The sequence below is a fragment of the Plecotus auritus genome (assembly GCF_963455305.1).
Source record: "Plecotus auritus genome assembly, chromosome: 6".
In the NCBI taxonomy this organism is placed as follows: Eukaryota; Metazoa; Chordata; class Mammalia; order Chiroptera; family Vespertilionidae; genus Plecotus; species Plecotus auritus.
The window spans coordinates 7,330,263-7,351,530 of NC_137773.1; the positions used below are offsets into that span (position 1 = coordinate 7,330,263).

Genomic DNA, 21,268 nt, shown 5'->3' on the forward strand with positions numbered 1-21,268 from the left:
CTGCCCTGTGCAGGTGGGGCAGGGAGGGGTAGCCCTGTTTTCCAAAGAGAAATGGTTCACAGAGAAGCAAGCAGGTGCCCGGGCTCAGAGTTCCTGGAGCTAGAGATGGGACAGACCCACTTCTGGTGCTCATGCCAGGGTCCTTCCCCTCTGCCAGCCTGACACCGACCCTCTGGCCATCTCCCCGCCCTCCCTCTTCCCTCCTTCTTCCCTCCCTCCCTTCCTATGCCTCTTTTTCTGGTCTGTGTATGTGGTAAGGACACGAGATCTACCCTGTAAACAGAATTTTTTAAAAACCTAGTTAGCTGTTGGTAATTGGTTGTTGTTCTTTTTAATATATATTTCTAGAATATATATTGGCAACCTCTCCTCAATATATATGTATGTGTGTGTGTGTATATATATATATATATATATATATATATATATATATACACACACACATATATATATTTTATTTTATTATTATTATTATTATTATTATTATTATTGATTTCAGAGGGAAATGGAGAGGGAGAGAGAGATAGAAACATCAATGATGAGAGAGAATCATAGATTGGCTGCCTCCTGCATACCCCACACTAGGAATCGAGCCCACAACCTGGGCATGTGCCCTGACTGGAAATTGAACTGTGACCTCCTGGTTCATAGGTTGACGCTCAACCACTGAGCCACACCAGCCGGGCGACCCTCTAAACAGAATTTTAAGTTCACGATGGGACCCAGTATTGCTAAGAAAGGCCAATGCTGCACAGAGCGCTCTAGAGCCAGTCACCTGTGTAACTGAAATGACGCAGTCCCTTCTCAGTGGGGTTATTTGGGGGCGGGGGGGGGGGTGCAGGGGCAGCACAGAGGCGGCGGTAGGAGTGGTAATCCTATATAATAAAAGGCCAACGACTGATCGCTGTGACGTGCACTGACCACCAGGGGGCAGACGCTCAACGCAGGAGCTGCCCCCTGATGGTCAATGCACTCCCACAGGGGAAAGCGCCATTCAGCCAGAAGCCGGCTCACAGCTGGCAAAAGCCTCTCCCGCCTCCACGGCAGTGCTAAGGACCCCTTGGGGGATGTCTGCCTGCCAGCTTAGGCGGGGAGTGGGCCTAAGCCGGCAGTCAGACATCCCCTGAGGGGTCCTGGACTGTGAGAGGGCACAGGCAGGGCTGAGGGACCCCCTCCTCAGTGCACAAATGTTGTGCACCAGGCCTCTAGTAGAGTAATAAAAGGAGTGATTGAGACATTTAAAAAGATAGGTCTTTTCCATATTTAAAACCAACTCTGAAAACAATCCCTGGGCATAGGTGGCCCTTTCCCTCTGCTTTGTCTGAGGCTGGAGCTGACAGATCACCCCTCCATCTGCGACCACAGGGGTGGGGACCCCAGTAGAGAGGCTGGGGAATGCACGGTGGGCAGAGGTATGGCAATCTCAAGGGACATCCATTATATTTCACATTTGGTTTAAAACAGAAAAATGCACCTAAATGGAGAAGTTGGGGGATGTGGGGGAGGAGAGAGGAGAGGTTGCCAAAATGCAGTGTGTGCTTTGTAGCAAAAGTGTTCTCTCTGCATGCAAGCATAAAAATAAATAGAAGCGAGTGCGGAGTGCAGGAGCCGTGGCTTAAACCCATGGACAGCGTGCGGAGCAGTGTAAAAACGCTTTATGTGCCAGAAGGAACCAAGTCCATGGCCAAGCCGGCTGGTGCTTCCTCTTCAGCCAGAACAAGGGGTGGTGGTGACACCCTGAGCTGGCCAGGGGACCGTTTGGCTCAAGTGGAGGTCTTTGCCAACTTCATACCATAATATGCCAGAAATGCTCTTCCCGTGTGTCAGAGACCACGAAGGGACCAGGAAGGAGGCCAGGCAGGAGTTAGAGACCTGGGATTTCCCCCCATGTCTGCCCCTGTGGTCACTGGGACCTCTGACAGTCACGGGTCCCTGAGCCTAATACATTCCAGGGCCTGCTGGCTTCCAGGCGTGGCATGGTATACAGTGGTGGAGCAGATATAAATGTGGAACATAAGCAAACAAAGCACACAGAAAAATAGATGTAATTTGGGTTCTGAGGGATGTAGAGGAGTCTACCAGGTGGTGACAGATGGGCTTACGGGGTACAAAGCCATGGTGTGTGCCTAGAGCAATGAGTTTCCATGAGGGGAGGTGTGGGGGGAAAAAGAAGTTGAAAGGGTGCTAAGGAATATGTGTTTCATTCTAGAAATTTCCACAGCAGTGGCTTTCAGAGTGAGCTGTACCCATCTGCTCCCTCCTCTCTGCTCCCAAAGTACTTTGTCACCACCCTGTCCCACCCCTCCCCCATAATTGCACAACACCGAAGGGTAATGTACAAAAAACATCATGATTGGCATGTCCATCTTGCCAACTGGACGGTAAAGTCTTTGAGATTGGGGATTCTGCCTTTTCCTATCTGCTCGGCACAGGGTGGGTCGAACTGGATACCTTGCAGAGAACAAAGCTCAGCATGCACTTTTGGGGCTCCTCCCCCCATACCCCACTGTGACAACTTAGCCAGCTGGTAAACCAACAGTACGCTGACTGGATGTCCCGCAGGGCAGGAGGTTCCAGAGATGGCAGAGACTCTGCCCTCAAGAGGCTTATAATTGTAAATTATAAAAACAGTGTTGTTCAACCACTCAACTCCTGGGAATTTATAAGCCCTTCCCAGACATTACCTCATTTTGTCTTTCCAGGGAAGGTGGGGAGATCAGACTAAGACAGATGCGAGGAACTGCAGTGATGGGACAGACCAAATTCAGTGCTAAACTGTGTCCTGAGGAACACCAGGGCCTTGCGATTCAGAGAGAGGCAAGAGGTAAATTGGGGGGCTCGAGAAAGGCTTGACGGAGGAAATGGCCTTCAACTCGGGCCTTGAAGGTGGAGTCGGTGATGATGGTGACAGTCACAACTCAGCAAGATGTCACTATGTACCAGGTCCTGTGCTAGATGTTCCACATGCAGCTCCTCACCTAATTTTTCCAGTATCACTAGGAAGTGGGGACGATTCGTATCTCACTATTATGGGTAGGAAACTGGCATCTCCTAGAGGCTGAGGGCACTGTGGGTAGAGGACCAAGTTGTGAAGCCCAGGCCACCTGAGTGTCCAGGTGTGTAAATACTGGTGCCATGAACAAAGGCAGTAGGACTAGAGATGGAGAGAAGTGGTCAGACTTAGGACTGGGATGGAGATACGTAGATGGATTGGGATGGAGTACAGGAGAGAGCCACCCTTCCCGGTAGCAGGGTCCCCACAGAGAGGAAAGGTGGGGACAAATTACCTTTCCTTTGTCAAAGTAGCCTATGATGATCTCATACAGCGTCTCCTTCAGCTGGCGGTGGGTCTGGGGGTACTGCTGGCCTGTCTGCATGACCTGTGAGGCGCACTGCTCATCTGACCACTGTGGAGAGAGGACATGCGGGATCACCTGGGGCTGAGGGGCCACCGAGGGCGGGTGTCTCCCCCATGGATGAGGAGCTGCCTCCCTGCCACCCTGGGTGTCAGCGGCCAGTCAAAGAGGTACTGGTTGGCAGGCTCCACTTGGGAAGTACTTCCTGATTTTTGCTGAGTCACACTTGACTCTCTACTGGCTCATATATGTGGTGGGTAGGGACTTTCTCTGAACCCCTAGAAGACATGGTCCCAGCTCTTCAAAAACCAGAGGAAATCCCTCAGACTTTGTCCAGCTCTAGCAGCACTTTCAATTGCAGGAAAATGGCTCAAGTGGAGGTCTGGGTGTGCTAATGATTTACAGTTGATGTCTGGATGTTATAAGAAACAGTTGGATGTTATATAAAACCATAAGACATATCTCGAGGGGTTACTGTTGCGGCTAAATGTGAAGGTCACAGAGACCTTAAGTGCCCAGGAGAAGCAGTGCAGAAAAGTAACCTGCCAGATCAAGAGTTTTTGGACTCAGAGCAACACAAAATTTATTTGGCTAATTCTTTTTTCTTTTCTTTCTTTTCTTTTTAACTCTCCCACTTGCTGTGAGGCCTAAGAAGATCCCCCCATGAATCCACTTCATGGGAAGGGCAGTACCTTGAGAAGCCAAGTGTGGAGAAGGAGCGTGTAGGCAGCCTCCGTGTAGTTGTCACAGTCCAGGTGAAGATCGCGAAGTTTGTATAGGTACCTGTTTGGGGAAACATGCTGAGTTATAAGGTGATAAGGAGCCAGGTGGTAGGACCAGGTAGAAGCCAGACAGAGCAACTGAGTACCTCTGGGGAGTTCTCTCTCCCTAACAGCCAGCGCCCCTGCGTAGTCACAATGACAGCACTTGGCATCTGTGGGGCACTCGGTGTATGGCAGGTACTATGCTAAGTCTTTTAAATGCCTCAAATCATTTAATCCTCATGACGACCCTGTAAAATGGGTCTGATGAGGATACCCCTTTTCAGATGAGAAAACTATGGCCTGGAAAAGTCAGGCATGCTTCCAGCCAGTACTATTCAACTTCATACTGAAGACTCCAGCCAATGCAATATGACAAGGGAAATCAGGGAAGGAGAACTGCGTAACTCGTCAGAAGTCACATGCTAATAAACAGAAGAGCTGAAACGTGATTCCAGGCTAACTGCCCTTAGAGTCCATGCTCTGGTCATTGTTTTATTCCAGAGCATGAACAAGCCACAACACTGCAAAGGGGCAGATCCTACCTGCTCTTCAGTGTTCTCTGGGGATAAAGGAAGTACATTTAAGCAAGGAAGTGGACCAGGGGCTGGAGATTGGATATTCACTTCCAGACCTGGAGCTGTCAGCAGGGAGAATCTACTATTCAACAATAATCACATCCCCACCTCCCGTCCATTTACAATGTGATGCTCCAATTCTGATCCCCGGGATGACTGTATGGATGAGTTATGTTGAGGACAGGACAGGAACAAGGGAAGGGAGCTCTGGTCAATTCTTAATTTGATACATAATCGGTATTAAGGGGCAGGGAATTAATTTTCGGTGCCTTCCTTTGCTCATCAGTAAGATGGCAATGCTCACAGAACCCACCTATGGGCATATAAAGAGCCAAGTGGACCGTGTCGGAAGGCTCAGAAAGTGACGGCTAGCATTGCAGCTGATAAATGCAAGTTTGCACTGGAAGTGATTAGCCCGGAGCCAGCAATGAGCTATAATGGTTCTTATCTATTTTCATTGTGAATTCCGTTCTTCTACAAAGAAGAACCTGCCACTGTTGGAAACAGATTCAGAGCCAGAGCACCACTGCTTTGGCGACTTGCATGTCCTCGGGAGCAGGCAACGCGTAGTGCTTGAAGGAAGGGGCGATGCTGTGATGCAAGCCCTGGTCCCTTCCTCTGAGAGGGAAGGCGGTGTCCGCCAACATTCTGCCCTGACTGTCTAACCACAGGGAACAAAGGGCCTCTGAAGCAGCGGCACTCAAAGCAGAGCTCAGTGCTCAGGTTTAGGCTCCTGTTAGAAGAAACCTGTCTGCACAGAATGTCACCAGAGGAGAAGTTGGCCACATGAAACATGGCCAGTGGACCAGATGCAGGCTGCCTGACCTCAGGGTAGGGGCGGGCAAAGATTTTTGAGGAGAAAAAGTCAGCTAGTGATTTTTGATAACTAATGAGCCAGGACATCCTAGTGACCTTCCTCTCATTTCTTGATTCAACCAGCCAAGTTGTACTGAGCCCATGGCTGTACCAGGCACTAGAGATAGTGGGGACAAAAGCAGACACCGTTCTCAGGACTTGGGCATTTATAGTCTAGGGGAAGGGGGCAGATGTCAATCAAATCATCAAATAAATAACTGCCAAAAGATAGCTGTGATGAATGTCATGAAGGAGGATCTATGGTACTATGACAGCAGGATTCATCCAGGTGGGTTTCCAGCAAGGTTTCCATAGTGTGTCAGTTGGACTGGCATCTGCAGGTAAGAGGATGAATGAATGATCAAATGATCTCATTCATTCATTCACTTATCAAATGGTGCTTTATATATTATATCCATTCATTCTCCCTACGATCCTTTCATAGATAAGAAAACTGAGACCTGTGTTGAAGTAGGCAGAGCTAGAAACAGGTAAAAGCAGGTTTTGAAACCAGCTATTTCTGCCTCTACAATCATGGCCTTTCCACCCTCAACCCGTTAACTTTCTGCTGATCAATCAGAGTTACCAGTGAAATTGCACGTGGCCTGCACATAGGGAGTGTTGAGCCTGTGGACCACCTTCAGAAACCCCTCCATCCATGGCTGAACCCGCCTTATCCCAGCCTGCCTGTCCTTGGCCCTTGGATCTCTGATGGCTGGATCCACAGCACAGTCAGAGGGAGGACCTTCCTGCTGCTTTCAACCCCTTAATTCGCCAGCGCACCCTCTCCTCTCCTTCGTCAACTCCAGGGGGTGGTGATCAACCGCAGAGCCCACAGCAACACACCCTGACGGGCCCAACCCGGGTTCAAACTCCAACACCTACCGGTGCCAGCTGGGCAGTGAGTGAGATGCCCCCGAAGCTCAACAGTGAGCAGAGACAGTGCTGTGCCCAGAGCTCCCCTACCCTGCCCCAAGGAGCCCCACCACCGGTCTAGGCGACAGTTGTCAGGACAGGATAAGGGCCCAGTGCCGACCTTCTCAGTTTTTCAGGAGAAGTGGGAAATTTTGATTTTGGGGGTAAAATCTCTAGATTTAAAAAAAAAAATTGGCAATTAAAAGTGTCTTTAAATATTATGTCTGCCAAATAAAACGACTTTTAGGCTATATCTTAGTCTACAACATCTGGTTTTTGGCAAATGTGGTTTTCCTAGATGACTCTATAGACCTCAAATCTCCAAAGCTTATGGAGATCTGGGAGCCGCCATCTGTGTTTCTGAAGAGGGAAGGAGAGAAGAGAGGTTGGAGGGAGGGCAGCGTGTGCTGTGCTGGGCACTTCACCTGTAGCATCTCTTGTAACCCTCAGAACACAAGGTAACATGAAGACATCCTGCAGGGGGAATCGCAGCCCAGAGGGGCTGAGGGATACAACAGGGTCACAGAGAAACAAGGGGAGACCCCAGGCCTCTGGAACCCTACAGCTTTGAGCTACTACAATAAGCCATGTCTAGTGATGCTATAAATACTCTCAAGCTCAGGACAACCTATGGAATTATACTTTTTTCCAAGTGATAGTTCCTGTTTCTGGAATAATGCTGAACTACATTAGCGGGTAGAAATAGCCGCAGTGCTAGCCGAGTGAGTTCAGACTTCGAGTCAGAGCCTGAAGGAGCCATGCTCCTTAAGCCACGGGCAACTGCACTTCGCAGGTCCTGGCAACATAAAGGTGTGCGTGAGGATATGGGCCCAAGAATTTCATCACTGTGCTGTGCTGTGTATGACGGAAAAGATCTGGAAACCCCTACGTATTCAACAAGATTGGATTGGCTGTATAAATTACAGCATATTCTGGAAAGAGAATTTCATAGTTTCATTAAAAATGACGTCGAAAGAAAGAAAAAGATGTTGAAATATATCTGTTGACATGGAATTCTTGTCAAGCAAAGGATATGAACAATATGATCCCATTTTTGCAAAAAATATGCATGCATAGAATTCAATTTATATATAAATAGGAAAGAGTCTGGGAATATGCATGGATTATTGGAATTTATTTCATTTTTTGTTTTGCATGTCTGTATTTTATGAGTATTTTCTTGTTTTGGTAATTAATATGTGCTTTTTCTGCAACAAGTAAAAATAATTTCTTGCAGAAATAACACATATTAATTACCAAAAACTTTGAAGAAAAAAATATGAGATTCTGAAAAAAACTTTGAAGAAAAAAATATGAGATTCTGAGGAAAAATTGGCAAGGGAGTTCTTTGCTCCAGGCTAATGTCCCAAAAAACCCTTCATTACATGCTCAAATAGCTGCCTTTCAAATGCCTACAAGAAAGCGCCATCATACATCATAGCATTTTTTCCCTTTGAAACTGGGCTGCCCAGGACCTGACTACATGCCTTATACACCCAGGACTTGGCCTTCACGTGCCAGCCTTGCACCGAATGCAAGTGTGATGCCCCAGCTCGAGCCACAAGGCGGCTGCAGGAAAGTTTGAGCTGTGAATATTGCAAAACAACATGGCAGGTCAGAGAACTCCCAGTGGGCTTGGGGTCTGATGACAGGGAATGAAAGGAGCTGAATCTGGGGAGATTGACAGGAACCGGAGGGCCTGAGTACCAAGAAGATGAGTTTAAACTCTAGCCTGAAGACAATAGGGAGCCATCGATGAGTATTGAGCGGGAGAGTGACACAGCAGGACTGGGTTTCAGAAAACAAAAATCTTACCTTATGTACATCTCTTCCCGATTGTTATCTTTGTAGAAATTCTAGGTGGGAAGGAAAACAGCGGTAAGTGTTTTTCTTTGCAGAGTGGCAGGGGTGGAGGGTACAGTGACAGAGATGAGAAGGAAGATTGCTGTTTACTATCTGGGCGCCCTGAGATGGGTGCAAGAAATTGACTTTCCTGAATGCATCAAATAGCCTCATTAGGAGATTCTGCCTTGGGAGTCACTCCCCTGATCCTTAGGCTATGGAGGGATGAAGGAAGTACCAGCCATCACGTATCAGGGGCTGCAGGGGAGCCACTGGCTGCGCTGAGAGGTGGACTGCCGAGGCCGAGGCCACCTACGCTGACAGAGTCCACTATGAGGGCAGCCAGGCTTGATCTTCACAGGTGCAGACCCTGCACACTGGTGGGGCTGAGTTGGCATCAGAGTAACAGCAATAATTAGAGTAATAGTCATAGAAACCATAACAGATCCCAGTGATCATAAATCCTGACCATGTAGAACTATCAGGGGTTACAATGAAATTCCACAGCCAAGGACATTTAAACCTGGAAATACCTATTTGAGCTCAGGGGCCATTCAGACCAGTGGTCATCTGGGCTCCACCCAGGGATCCTGTCCCATGTATTTTAAAAGAAGTCCTTACAGATGTTGAGCCAGAAGGTCATGATGGGATCTGTGGGCCACACCTGGAGAAAGCCCGACTGACTCCAAGGCAGCCAGAGAGGGGCAGGGGATGTATTCCAGGCAGAGGCAGTGGGTGGCAGAGCCGTACAAGACCTCAGCTCTCCCGACACCCCTACCACCACCCCGTCCTCCGCCCTGATCCAACGCTGACAGCCAAAACTAGCAGGGTCTACTTGCTTCTAGAGCGGTCTGTCCAAAGCTTTCTCCCAGGTGAGTCTGAAGGTCAATTTCTTCTACCAACTTCTGTGTCTTCACAGAGACAAACTGCTAAACTCCAGGAAAACCCCGCTTCATGCTCTGTATGTAAACTGGGCCTGGTGGAGTGATTAGCAATGAATTCCTTTCTGCTATAATCAGGACTTGGAAACTCCCCTTAGCATTTAGGGAAATCAATTGGCAATATCGAGGCTGTTAAAAAGGGGAATGGAGGCCACACCACAGGACTTTGGGGACAGGGCTTGAACAGTGTTTCTAGACACTGGAAATGGCAGGGGCTCATTGTGATGGATGCCACGTGGTCTTTGGTCAACGTTACTCATTGTAACTACTTAGGGTGGGCAGGCATGGTGGGTGTGAGGCACTGTGGCTGCCACAATCTGTCTCATGACCACATCACAGGACATGGGAAGAGAGACATTTGGGAGTTGCCCGTGGCAGGTCCTGTGTACAGAGGTGAAGAGCCCGGCTATGGGATTAGCTGCCCTGATTAGCCTGTGCCCCATAGTCATTTTCTAGAAATTCTAGTTATTAGTATTACTTCATTCTGTAAGAGAGGAAACTACCACACAGGGAGCTTTAACCACAGGCCAGGGCTGCACAGCCTATGAAATGGGTACTATTCTCTTCTCCACGGAACAGCTAAGCACACTGAACCGACAGAAAGCCTCCTTGGCTGTCTATTCTACTAATTATCTGAGGGAGCACGAGAACCCACGGGCTGTGTGTCTCCAAAGCTCACCCCTTAACCACTTCCTGCTGCCGCCTTCCTTCCACCGGATGTGTTAGGACGGTGCTAACGGCAATACTCATTCCCATTTCAGATCTAAGGAAACTGAGGCACAGAAAGGTGATGTGATTGCCTTAGACCCAGAGCCAGCAGATGGCAGAGCAGGAGTTCAATCCCACATCTGTCTGATTCCCAAAGCCCTAAGTGCTGCCTTCGGATCAAGAACAGTAGTGAACCCCAAAGCCAGGCCTGTCCCCGGACTCTGGTCTGCCTCGGGCCGTGGGGATCACCGCCCGCCCTGCCTACCAGCAGGTTCACGGTGCAGCTCATGCGGTTGTCTTTGCTCTCGTCCGTCATCACGCCCCGGTAGTCCAGCAGTTTCTCCAGGAGGCCTTTGACCAGGTTCACGAAGTTCGCCACGGACTTGGCAATGGTCGAGTGCTCGGCGGCACACTCCATCAGGCTGTGGGCAGACGGGAGGGCAGTGAGCTGGGCCGGGAGGAAGGTGTGCTGGGTGAGGGGTGCGGTGGGGTGGGATGGAGCACAAGCCAAATAATCTAGGGAATTCAAGTTGCCCTGGTTCATTGGCTCATTTTGTGCATTTTTTCGACCACTTATTTATTATACACTTATTTGCACGTATGCAGCAGTTCAGTGGATCACAGTTCAATGAATCCTCACAATCCAAACTCATGGCATTTGAGGGTCAACTGTGATTTTTCCCCCCACCATCAAAATGGGAAAAAATAAAAATACATTTCCAGTGTGGGCAATGTTTCAGGAAAATGGTCACCTTTATACACCCACATTGGGAGTAAATCAGTACGACTATTTTTTGGGGGGGTGGGTAGCAATTTTCACAATCAAAATCGCAAATGTGCATATCCTTTGACCCAATAATTCTATTTCGGGGAATCTATTCTACAGAAATGTTCTCAGAAGTATGCAAGGATATATTTATAATATTTATGTCTAATAGTGAAATAGTTGGAACTATTTTAAATTTCCATCAGTAGGCAGATGGTTAAGTAAATTAAAGCATATTCACAAACTGTAATTCCATTAAGAAGTATGAGAGATCAATATGTTTTAATACAGAGAGATCTACAAAATATATAGTTGAGAAAATATTTGTTTGTTATTTAACCTACTCACATAGAGCCTACCATGTCCCAGGCATTATTCTAACCATCTCACAAATTTTAACTCATTTAACCTCCCATCACAGTCTTATGAGATGGGATGTTTGCAAATCGGGAAACTAAGTCACAGAGAGGTCAACTAAGCTGTCCAAGGTCACACAGGCGATAGATGCCAACAGTCTGGCTTTAGCATCTGCACTCTCAACCAGCAAGCACTGTGTGTAAGCGGAAATGCGTATGCGTGTTGTGTGTCCATGTGTTTATAAATCTGAAGGATAAACCCCGGAGTCTTCAGAGTGGTTGCTTCTGATGAGGGGTCTAGGTAGGGAAATAGAGGAAGACAATGCTCACTGTTCAATTTAAATGTGCATCTATTATTTGAAAATGTAATATTTGTTGTAATATTAATATTCTACATTTTAAAAACAAAATATGCCGCAACAGATCATAGCATTTCTTAAGCACCTGTGGGTTGCTAGGTACTATGCTAGGCATTGCTTGGGGCAGGGATGGAAGAAAGAGATAAAATAAAAAAAAGAAATATAAAAAAGAATCATATCTGCCCTCAGTCAGCCACAGGCTAGGTAGGAAGAGATGGATGGATTAAAATTTCGATTAATGACTACTTATTTGTTAATCACTTACCCTGTCGCAATCACTTTTTCTTATAAAACCATCACGGTAATTCTGATAAGTAAGAAATATTCCCCTTGCTTTACAACTGAGGAAACCAAGGCTCAGAAAGGTTAGATGACCTTCCCAATATCACTCAGGTAGTACACGGTGACCTTGGGAACCAAGACAATCACTGCTCACTATTTCCCCGGGAGAAGCATTGCAGCGTGTTCTCAGGCATCGGTGTAGCCATGGACAAGCATTACCCAGGGCATTTGTTTCTGCCTACTCTCCTGAGGAAGTTTAAGTCTCAAGAGCTCCTAGGAGGGGACAGGTAAGAAAGACAAGGATTTGGGGGTAGAGGGAGGCGGGGGGGGGGGGGGGTCATTTCCTCCCAGAAGCCAAACCAGGCTGCAAGGAGGCGACGTTGCAAACTGTGGCTGTGATCAGACAAATCCATCATCTCAGTGGGAGAAGCACCTGCCTCCTGGCTCTCAAAGAGAGATGCAAATTGCCCTTTGATGTAGGCCTGTCAGGCCCCGTCACAGCTGTGCCTGCCTCCTTCTGGGACGGCCATGCCCAGCCTGCTTCCCACCCTAAACACAACGCAATCCGGTGTCGAGGGTGTGATTCCTCACAGCCTCGGAGCAGGTAGCCTCTGAGAGCCTGAGCACAGCCAGACCGGCGGTCCTCTGCCCTGGCCACGTGGTGGCCACCAGGGGCCTTTTACGAAGCTCAGCGCCCACCCCGGGGAAGTGACATCGCATCTTCAGGGGTGGAAGCCAGGCAGCAGCATTTCGCTGCTTAAGTTCGCCAGGTGACTGATGCGCAGCCAACGTTAAGGACCACTGGCGGAGTCCCCTGCTTTGCAAACTTCAGTATGTGTGGGAACACCGGGGCACTGTGCTGATCGATTCTGACTCCACAGATCTGGCTGGGGCTCGAGAGTCTGCGTTTCTAACAGGCTCCCAGGAGAGGCGGATGCTGCTGGTACTCTGAGAAGCAAAGGTTCAGGAGAACAAAGTCTTGGCTTTCTTCGTTTCTCTATTCTTTAGGCCAGAGGTAAGAAAGCTGCTCGTAGAGTCTAGGAATTTGAGATGAATGGGCAGACTGGTTTGAAATCATCCATCCATTCACCATCCATCCATCCACCAGGCATCCATCCACTACATGTGTACTGTGCTAGAAACTCTGTAGTCACTGACCCCTGGGATATCTAGCAAAGGAAGCAGATACAGAAATAAAAATGTACCATAATATATAATGGCACTACCATGTACTGAGTACTTCCTGTGTTTCGGAGGCTGTGCTAAGCCTGTTTTATTGATTCCCTTGTTTAATACTCACAAAATCTCCTTGGGTAGGCATTATGAAAGCCCTGAATTTACAGACGAGGCCCCTGGGGCTGGGCTCGGATCCTGGCCCTGCCAAGGTTCCTCAGCTGTTCCTCCCCTTTGAGGCCCACAGGGGAGAAAAGTGACGGTGAGAAAGCTGTGGAGATCTCCAGGAGGCGCAAGCAATTCCTCACTCTGTGGAAGGAGGGTGGTGGTGCCTCTGCCTGCCTTGGGGGGCTGGCGGGGGAGCTGCACTTCGAATTGGTTATCATTCCCCATGGAGGGCCCTCAGAAGCAGGAACCCGGCCCATGCCCTTCATCTGCACTGACAGAGCCGACCGTCACTGCTCCTTTCAAGACTATGGGGGGAAGTAGTTGGGTGGGCCCCAGGCCCCAGAAAACACATTTTCTGTCCCCTTTGGCCTTCCGGGCCTCCCTTCTTCTAGAAATATTCCCAAACAGATGGAATACAGGAGAGCAGAGAACATCTCACTTCTCCCTTTAATGTGGGACTGTCACTTTAAGACAGATGTGCACGGGCTGGGGGAAGTGAGGATGGCTAGCCTGGAGGAGAAAGACAGGTGGGCTCGTGACTTCAAATGACCCCATCACTATCCACCTGGAGATTACTAATAATGACAGTTAATATTTCTGGACTATCTATGAGCTAAGCATTTTCCATGACTTTTCCTGGTTATCTCAACAAAAACTCTAAGATCACTCTGGACAGTGATTTTATCCCCACTGTGCAGGTAAGGACACTGAGGCTGAGAGAGTTCAAAGGAAGAAGCGGGGACTGGGCCGCTGGATGTGCCCTGGGGTCCCGGCTCCTCAGGCTTGATTGGTTTTGTAAAAATCATTCACACCTCTGTCTTAGGAGAAAAATAATGAGCTGCTTCTCATTTCCTTGGCTTCTGAGGGTTCCTTTTATAAATATTCACTCAGGAAGGATTTGAAAATCCCGCTGATCATCTGAAGACTGCCACAGGGCCCCATCCGCTCATAAAAATGGAAATTGCCAGCAGTATATGTGCTTTCACTTCTGGTCAATATTTAGATTTTCCTTTTTAGAACTTTAAAGAAAACATTGACTCAGGCAAAATGTCATCCCTCCCCCCCCAACCCCCCCCAGAGAATCAGCCTCAATACCCACTGAGGAGCAGGTGGTAGACAACTCCTTGGACAGAGCGGCTTTTGTGCTCTAGGTGTTTAGTGAGGGCTGTGCAGGGCCAGGAGGGGGTGGGGCCCGCTGGGATGCTGCTTCCTGGGGCTCCATTCTGCCTGCTTGGTGGGGCCAGGAGGGTCCTTGTGAGGGCTAAAGCAAGGCCTTCAGTTTGCTTTTGTTGTTAAAGTTAAAATACTCAAAGAAGATTGGAGGAAGCATCCAAAATTAGAGTTATACCAGAAGATAATTATACAAATCAAAGAATCTACCATTAGGAGGACATTTGGGATGCCTGAGCCACATTCCTGAACCAGGGGCGAGGTCTTGGGGGTGGGAGATAGGAAGGCAGCAACTATTCTGACAGAAACTGAGAGTCCTTTATTGAGCTTTCTACCTGTTGTGTGCCAGGTGCTTTAGAGTTATTCTGTCTTCAAAATGACCACAGGAGGCTTATTCTCCCCATTGCACACGTGGGGAAAACAAGCCAAAGATGTTGCAGGAAGGGCCTGATGCCCTGCAGCTGCTAAGGGGTGGAACCAGGGATAAACCCAGCGTCTTTCTCCAAAGATACGCAAATGGACAGTATGCACATGAAAGGATGCCCCATGGCCTCAGCCATCAAGGAAATGCAAATCAGCACCTCCCCCCTGCCAGGACTGCTGAAGTCAGCCAGGTGCACATTAACAAGTGTTGAGGAGGTTGCAGAGAAATGGGACCCTCGTGCACTGCTGGTGGGAAAGTGAGTGGTGCAGCCACTGGGGAACAGAGCCTGATGGTTCCTCAAAAGGTTACATGCCGATTCCCACACGACCCAGCAATTCCACTCCTAGGCGTCCTCCCCAGAGACCGGCAAACATATGTCTCCATAAAACCTATGCATGAATGCTCATAGAGGCATCATTCCTAAGAGCCAAGAAGTAGAAATGAATGAATGTCCATCGACACATGACACATGAATGAATAAACAAAATGGGTATAGCCAAACAGTGGAATATTATTTGGCAAAAAAAAAAAAAAAAAAAAGAAGAAGTGAATTACTGACACATGCTATAGCACAGATGAACCTTGAAAACATGCTGTGTGAAAGAAGCCAGTCAAAAGGCTCACCTATTGCATAACTCCACTTACATGAAATGGCCAGAATAGACAGATCTACAGAGGCAGAAAGTAGGCCTATGGGAGGGAGATGATGGCTAAGGGGTAAGTGGTAAGGGTTTCTTTCAGGAGGTAACAAAAAGTTCTAAAATTGATTGTGGCCAAGGTTGCACAGCTCTGTGAATATACTAAAAGCCACTGAATTGTACACTTTAAGTGACTTGTATCCTATCTAATAAAAGAGTAATATGCAAATTGACCATCACTCCAAGACACAAGATGGCCACTCCCATGTGGTCAGAGATGGCTGCCCCCATGTGGACACGAGATGGCCTACAGGGGAGGGCATTTGTGGGCAGTTAGGGGTGACCAGGCCAGCAGAGGAGGGCAGTTGTGGGTGACCAGACCGGCAGAGGAGGGCAGTTGGGGGAGACCAGGCCTGCAGGGGAGAGCACTTGGGGGTGGGGGGAACCAGGACTGCAGGGGAGGGAAGTTAGGGGGGGACCCAGGCCTGCAGGGGAGGGCAGTTGGGGGGGACCAGGCCTGCAGGGGAGGACAGTTGGGGGCAACCAGGCCTGCAGGAGAGGACAGTTAGGGCCAATCGGGCCGGCCAGGGAGCAGTTAGGGGTGATCAGGCTGGCAGGTAGAAGCAGTTAGGGGCAATCAGGCAGAGGCAGGCGAGCGGTTGGGAGCCAGCAGTCCTGAATTGTGAAAGGGATGTCCAACTGCCTAAACGGGCAGTCGGACATCCCTCATGGGGTCCCAGATTGGAGAGGGTGCAGGCTGGGCTGAGGGACAACCCCCTCTGTGCATGAATTTTGTGCACCGGGCCTCTAGTGGTATTATAAGCTGTTAAAACAAAACAAAACAACCCCTGGTCTCCAAGTCCAGTGCTCCTGGGTGCTGTGCACTGTCTGTGGCTGGGTCAGGCAGAGCCAGGCTGGGGTCCCAGCTTGTCCACTCACTAACTTGTCCTCGTTTCCTTGGACAAGAGACTTCCTGAGCCTCAGGCCCGCCTCTGTGAAATAGGGACCAAAGAGTAAACTCCACTAAACGAGCCAATGCAGGTAGGGCACTGAGCATGGCATCCGAGCACTGCATGTGTGCGGACATGATGCTCGTGATCAATATCTGTCATCGATTGAAAAAGAAGACAGGAAAACACAGCGAGAATCATTCTGCAGCTAAGATCATCAAAGTGAACGTTTGGGTAGACTATTTCCCTCTTCCCAACAGCAAAGTTCCTTTCTATTGCTCCCATTCGATCCCCATCAAAGCAACAGCCACTCTAGAGAGGGATGTGAGGTTTCTCCCACACTAGAGTTCCCTCCATGTCCTGGAGCCTCCAGGCTGGTCTCCGGGGGAGGACTGCGCCCTGCCGCGCTGGGTGCTGAACTCACATGGACTCCAGCAGCTGCATGTACTGCTCGTCCCCTCGGCCGCCTTCCACCTCGTGGTCCAGCTTGAGGATGATTTCGTTTTCAAACTGAAGAAGGCAGAGATGAAAATCAACAGTCACAACATTAGGAGGATGGATGTTGAAATTAGCTCATTATTTTAACCAGAACATTAGGGAGGACCCATCACCTCCGAGGTTGAGTGCTGGGACTGGGAATGCAGAATGAAACAGGATATCATGTGTGCCTTTTAGGGGTTCCCAGAGAGTGAAGAGAGAAAGTAGGTGGTAAGGGGTGCAGCACAGAGAGAGCATGAGAGAGAGGGAGAGAAAGGGAAAGGCAGAGAGAGAACAGAGTCAGGGCCGGGCCCTCCTGATTAGAGACATCAACTGTGCTGAGCCTGGGGCAGGACGAAATACAGCCAAGGGACCTAAGAGTGGGCTCTGAGGTCAGGCCGTCTGGCTTTGTCTCCTCCCTTTCCTCCACCACTGGAGGAAAACGAGTAGATCTTTCTAACCCTCAGTCATAGTTTGTACCAGGCCTCAGCAAACATTCTCTACAAAGCGCCGGAGAGTAAATATTTTAGGCTTTGCTGGTTGGCCCGCCCCAACTATTCACCTCAGCCTTAAATGGTCCGTAGCAGATAGGGATGGCTGGATTCCATAAACCAAGGTTTAGAAAGAGGCGGCAGGACAGATCTGCCCTGCGGGGCCACAGGGTGTCATCCCCTCTAAATACAATTGGGGCACTACTGCCCGGGGGGCTAGGGGGTAGGGGAGATGGCATGTGCAAAGCCTCAGGAGGGCAGGGCCGGGTGTGCACCGGGCGGCCTCTGTCCTCTGGCAATGAGGGCTGAGGTGATTGTTACGCCTGCTGAGTGATCCTGGAAAGCAGCTTTGGGGAGAGAAGCGGCATTTTTTCTTGTCTGAGTTGCTCAGTGGTGGGTGCTGGCGCGATTCCTGGGGAGATGAACTCTCCTTTGGAGCAGAGATGCAGATGGGGTAAATAAGCACTTGACTCAGGGTCACAAAAGCACCTGCCAGGAGGGAAATTACAGGGTGTCGGGGGGTGCAGAGCCGGGCGACGAGGCCGTCTGGATTTCAGACCCCAGTTCTGGGGTTCATCCTGGATCCAGCCGTCTTGGGGGAGGCCTTGCCTCTGACCTTTCCTGGGCCACTTCCTCTGAATCAAACAGCCATGCCAGGGGCTGCTCATCCCACAGCTGAGCAACCACCCAGCGCAGCCGCTGCTGTCCACCGGGAAGCTGCCCCATTAGTCAGCCTGATTGTCCTGTCTCTTTTGATAAGAGAGGAATGAAGAGAAGCAATTGGGGGACATGCTTAGAATGAGCACACGCCCGGAATGAGGAGCCCACGGCTGACCCCGTTCATGGAAAACGGGGTGGGGGGGGCACATCACGGGGCTGTCACAGTAAGGAAGGCCTTTAGGGCAGGGAAATCACATTGCAGGCCAGCCTCTGAGGACACGAGGCCCCCGAGCACCTGTCCGGGCCTAACCCCCAAAGGCCTGGAGCTCGCCCCTCTTTAGGACCATCGCACACCTGTCCCAGGCCACCTCCTGAGCCAGCTGGTGCCCACACCTTTGAGGGAACGTGTGACGGGCACAGGACATGAGGAAAGGCTGGAGAGTTTGACTGATCGAGCAAGGAGGCCCCTGAATGGAGGCTGAGGGTTAGAGAACCAATGAGCCAGGGAGGGGTCAGATGCCTGAGGAATTTTAGGAAAAACTAAACTTTGGAATCTGCTGTCCTTTAAGTACCCGTTTTAAGAAAAATTATCTGGGGGCCGGACATGGTATAGAATGAGGCAGAAACGCTGGGGAGGACGGGAGGAGCCCAGTTGGGGGTAAACGCAGGAGAGAAGGTGGGGCAGGGAGGACAGGAGGCAAGACCTGGGGGGACCACCGAGGCAGCCTTGAGAGGCCTGAGGGGCCAGCCTTCCTACACTGGGTGAACCTCCTGTGGAAGTGGGTGCTTATCCCACTGTCAGAAGCTTCTAGAGGGGCTAGGCCCAGAACATGATCCTCGTCCTTCAAGTTTGGCAGGATTGTCACTGAAAATACCGGCCCAGTGACCCTGGCCTTACACAGCTGCTCACTCCCTGCTTGCTGGGGAAGGCCCCCCTATTCCCATGGCGGGTCCACAGGTGCCCCCCGAGCGACAGGCCTCTGAGCCATTTGCCGTTGCCTTTGGTGCATGGCAGAGGGCGACACCTGGCAGGGTCTCTCTTTCTAGAATCCAGACAATACAGATCTTCTGAGTCATGCTGGAAGAGGAAGTGCCAGACAGAGGCAGGCAGGTGTGAGACGGGCAGGGGGAGGGGAGCCTTTGGGTACACCTTGGGGAACACTTCGTCAGGGAAGCAGGATTCGCACACGATTGAGAAAGGGACCCAGCAGATGCACAGCAAGAAAGCACATTTTAATCTTGGCCTCGGGCAGGGGAGTGTGATAAAATACAGACCAAATCCGATCTGCCAGCTCATTCCGGGCGAGGAGTGCTGTCCCCATCCCGCCTCCCATCAGGCCTCGGAGGGAGCCCGGCAGATGGAGGGAGGGAGCATTATGAGGAAATGCGCGGGGGATTAGGGATGCTGGCTGCTTTTCCAGCCTCGTTTTTTACCTTTTTGAAATCCCCACTCTTTTGATATTCACACAGCATCATGTCGAAGAAGATGGGGATGGTGGCTTTCCGGAGCTCGGCCTCGGGGATGAGTGTCATCTCTAATATAGGGCCAACCATGCCCGGGATGAAGCAGACCTTGTTCTGGCCTGGAAGAGAAGAGGGGCAGGGCACGTCAAAAGGCCTCATGATGGGCATCCTCTTTCAGGCCACGCCTGGGGGAACGATAAAGCGAAGGTGCACACTAAAAACAATACTTTACGCTTGTAGCATTGTTTCCCCAGAGCCAGGCACCGTTCTGAACACTTTGCATACGTTAACTCCTGCAGGAGACGCATGCATCACCCACACGAGCTCGTTATTAAGGGCGATAACAGCTGGGTGTAAAGCATGCCACTGTTTACAAGGGTTTTCACCTGTGTTCATCTCCTTTGCAAACAGGGCCCGGACGGAGCATGTTAGCGACGGTAAATCACAGGGGTATGGAAATTATGCCTGTCTGCAACAAGCCGTGTTTCTGAGATTTGGAAAACATGCTTTTATCAAGTGGTTCGTGAAACAAGGAAAAATTGATGCTAAGAACCGGCTATCATAGTGCAGTCGGTGGAAGAGTCTGGGTTAAAATGTCACTTTAGGGCCAGATGAACCACAGCTTCTCATTTCTGCCTCATTGCTGGGCACTCCTGAGCCCATCCCCTCACCCTTGGCATCCTAGCCACGCTGACCTATTGCGGTACCACAAACTCACCTCGCTTCCTCCACTGCCAGGCCTGTGCACACCTGCTCCTTGGTTGATAATATTTTTCCTGCTGCACCCCAACACCCCACCTTGTTACCACCTGGCTTCCCCTGGGTGGGTCACACTGGATGGATGTGCTGAGCACAGCCCCCGCCACATGCCCAGCCCACCTCTGGCTGGTCAGACACCACGCACTGGCTCCTTGTGTTCTGTCTTCTCACCCAAGTTTGCAAGGATGTCTTTTCTTTGTGGAATCATTTTTTAAATATATATTTATTGATTTCAGAGAGGAAGGAAGAGAAAGATAAAGATAGAAACATCAATGATGAGAATCATTGATTGGCTGCTTCCTGCATGCCCCACACTGGGGATCGAGCCTGCAACCTGGGCATGTGCCCTGACTGAGAATTGAACTGTGAATTCCTGGTTCATAGGTTGATGCTCAGCCACTAAGCCATGCCAGCTGGGCTATGGAATCCTTTCACAAACGTCTGCCTCCCCCACTGAGAGCTTTGTGACAGTAGCAACAGGTCTGTTCTCACCACTATATCATTGGCACTGAGCACAAGACATCTATAATAATAAAAGCATAATATGCTAATTAGACCAGACGTCCTTCCGGATGTCCATCCGGGAATGTCCTTCTGGATGAAGCCAGGGCCGCAGCCGTGGGATGGAGGTAGCCACCGCCGCTTCGAGGGACGAATCCAGGCAGCTGCCGCGGCTGTCAAGGCCTACTCTTGCATGAATTTCATGCACTGGGCCTCTAGTCTATAATAATAAAAGCGTAATATGCTAATTAGACCGGATGTCCTTCGGACGTCCTTCCAGATGACCTTCCGGATGAAGCCGAGGCTGCGAGGAAAGCCCAGGTCCCGGGTGCCAGAGGGAAGCCAGTGCCGGCAGCTGGGGGAAGGAAGGCCTACTCTTGCATGAATTTTGTGCATTGGGCCTCTAGTAGTAGATATTCAATTAATGCCCATTGAAGAAGGAAATACATTTGTCGAACTCCTGCACTCACTAGCTCTGTGATTTGGATATGCATCTTATAAAAATACAATAGCAATGCCCCCCCTGTAGAGAAGACCGTGTGAAAATATGTGTGTGTGTGTGTGTGTGTACTCAGCACAGCACCCGGAAAAGTCAGTGCCCAGTGCCCAGGCAGTGTGGCCCAGTGGCTAAGGCAGCCTTGGGCAAACTACGGCCCGCGGGCTGGATCCGGCTG

General features: G+C 49.9%; 1 protein-coding gene across 1 annotated transcript in view; it reads right to left on the reverse strand.

The window, feature by feature from the left end:
* Positions 1-21,268, reverse strand: part of DOCK2 (dedicator of cytokinesis 2) — a 373,091-nt gene that overhangs the window by 29,349 nt on the left and 322,474 nt on the right. The window contains exons 33-38 of the mRNA XM_080676536.1: positions 19,305-19,453; positions 16,667-16,752; positions 10,222-10,378; positions 8,281-8,321; positions 4,049-4,139; positions 3,288-3,407 (exon numbers count right to left, since the gene is read on the reverse strand). Of these exons, the coding sequence (XP_080532662.1) occupies positions 3,288-3,407; positions 4,049-4,139; positions 8,281-8,321; positions 10,222-10,378; positions 16,667-16,752; positions 19,305-19,453 (644 nt within the window). The remainder of the gene's footprint in view (positions 1-3,287; positions 3,408-4,048; positions 4,140-8,280; positions 8,322-10,221; positions 10,379-16,666; positions 16,753-19,304; positions 19,454-21,268) is intronic.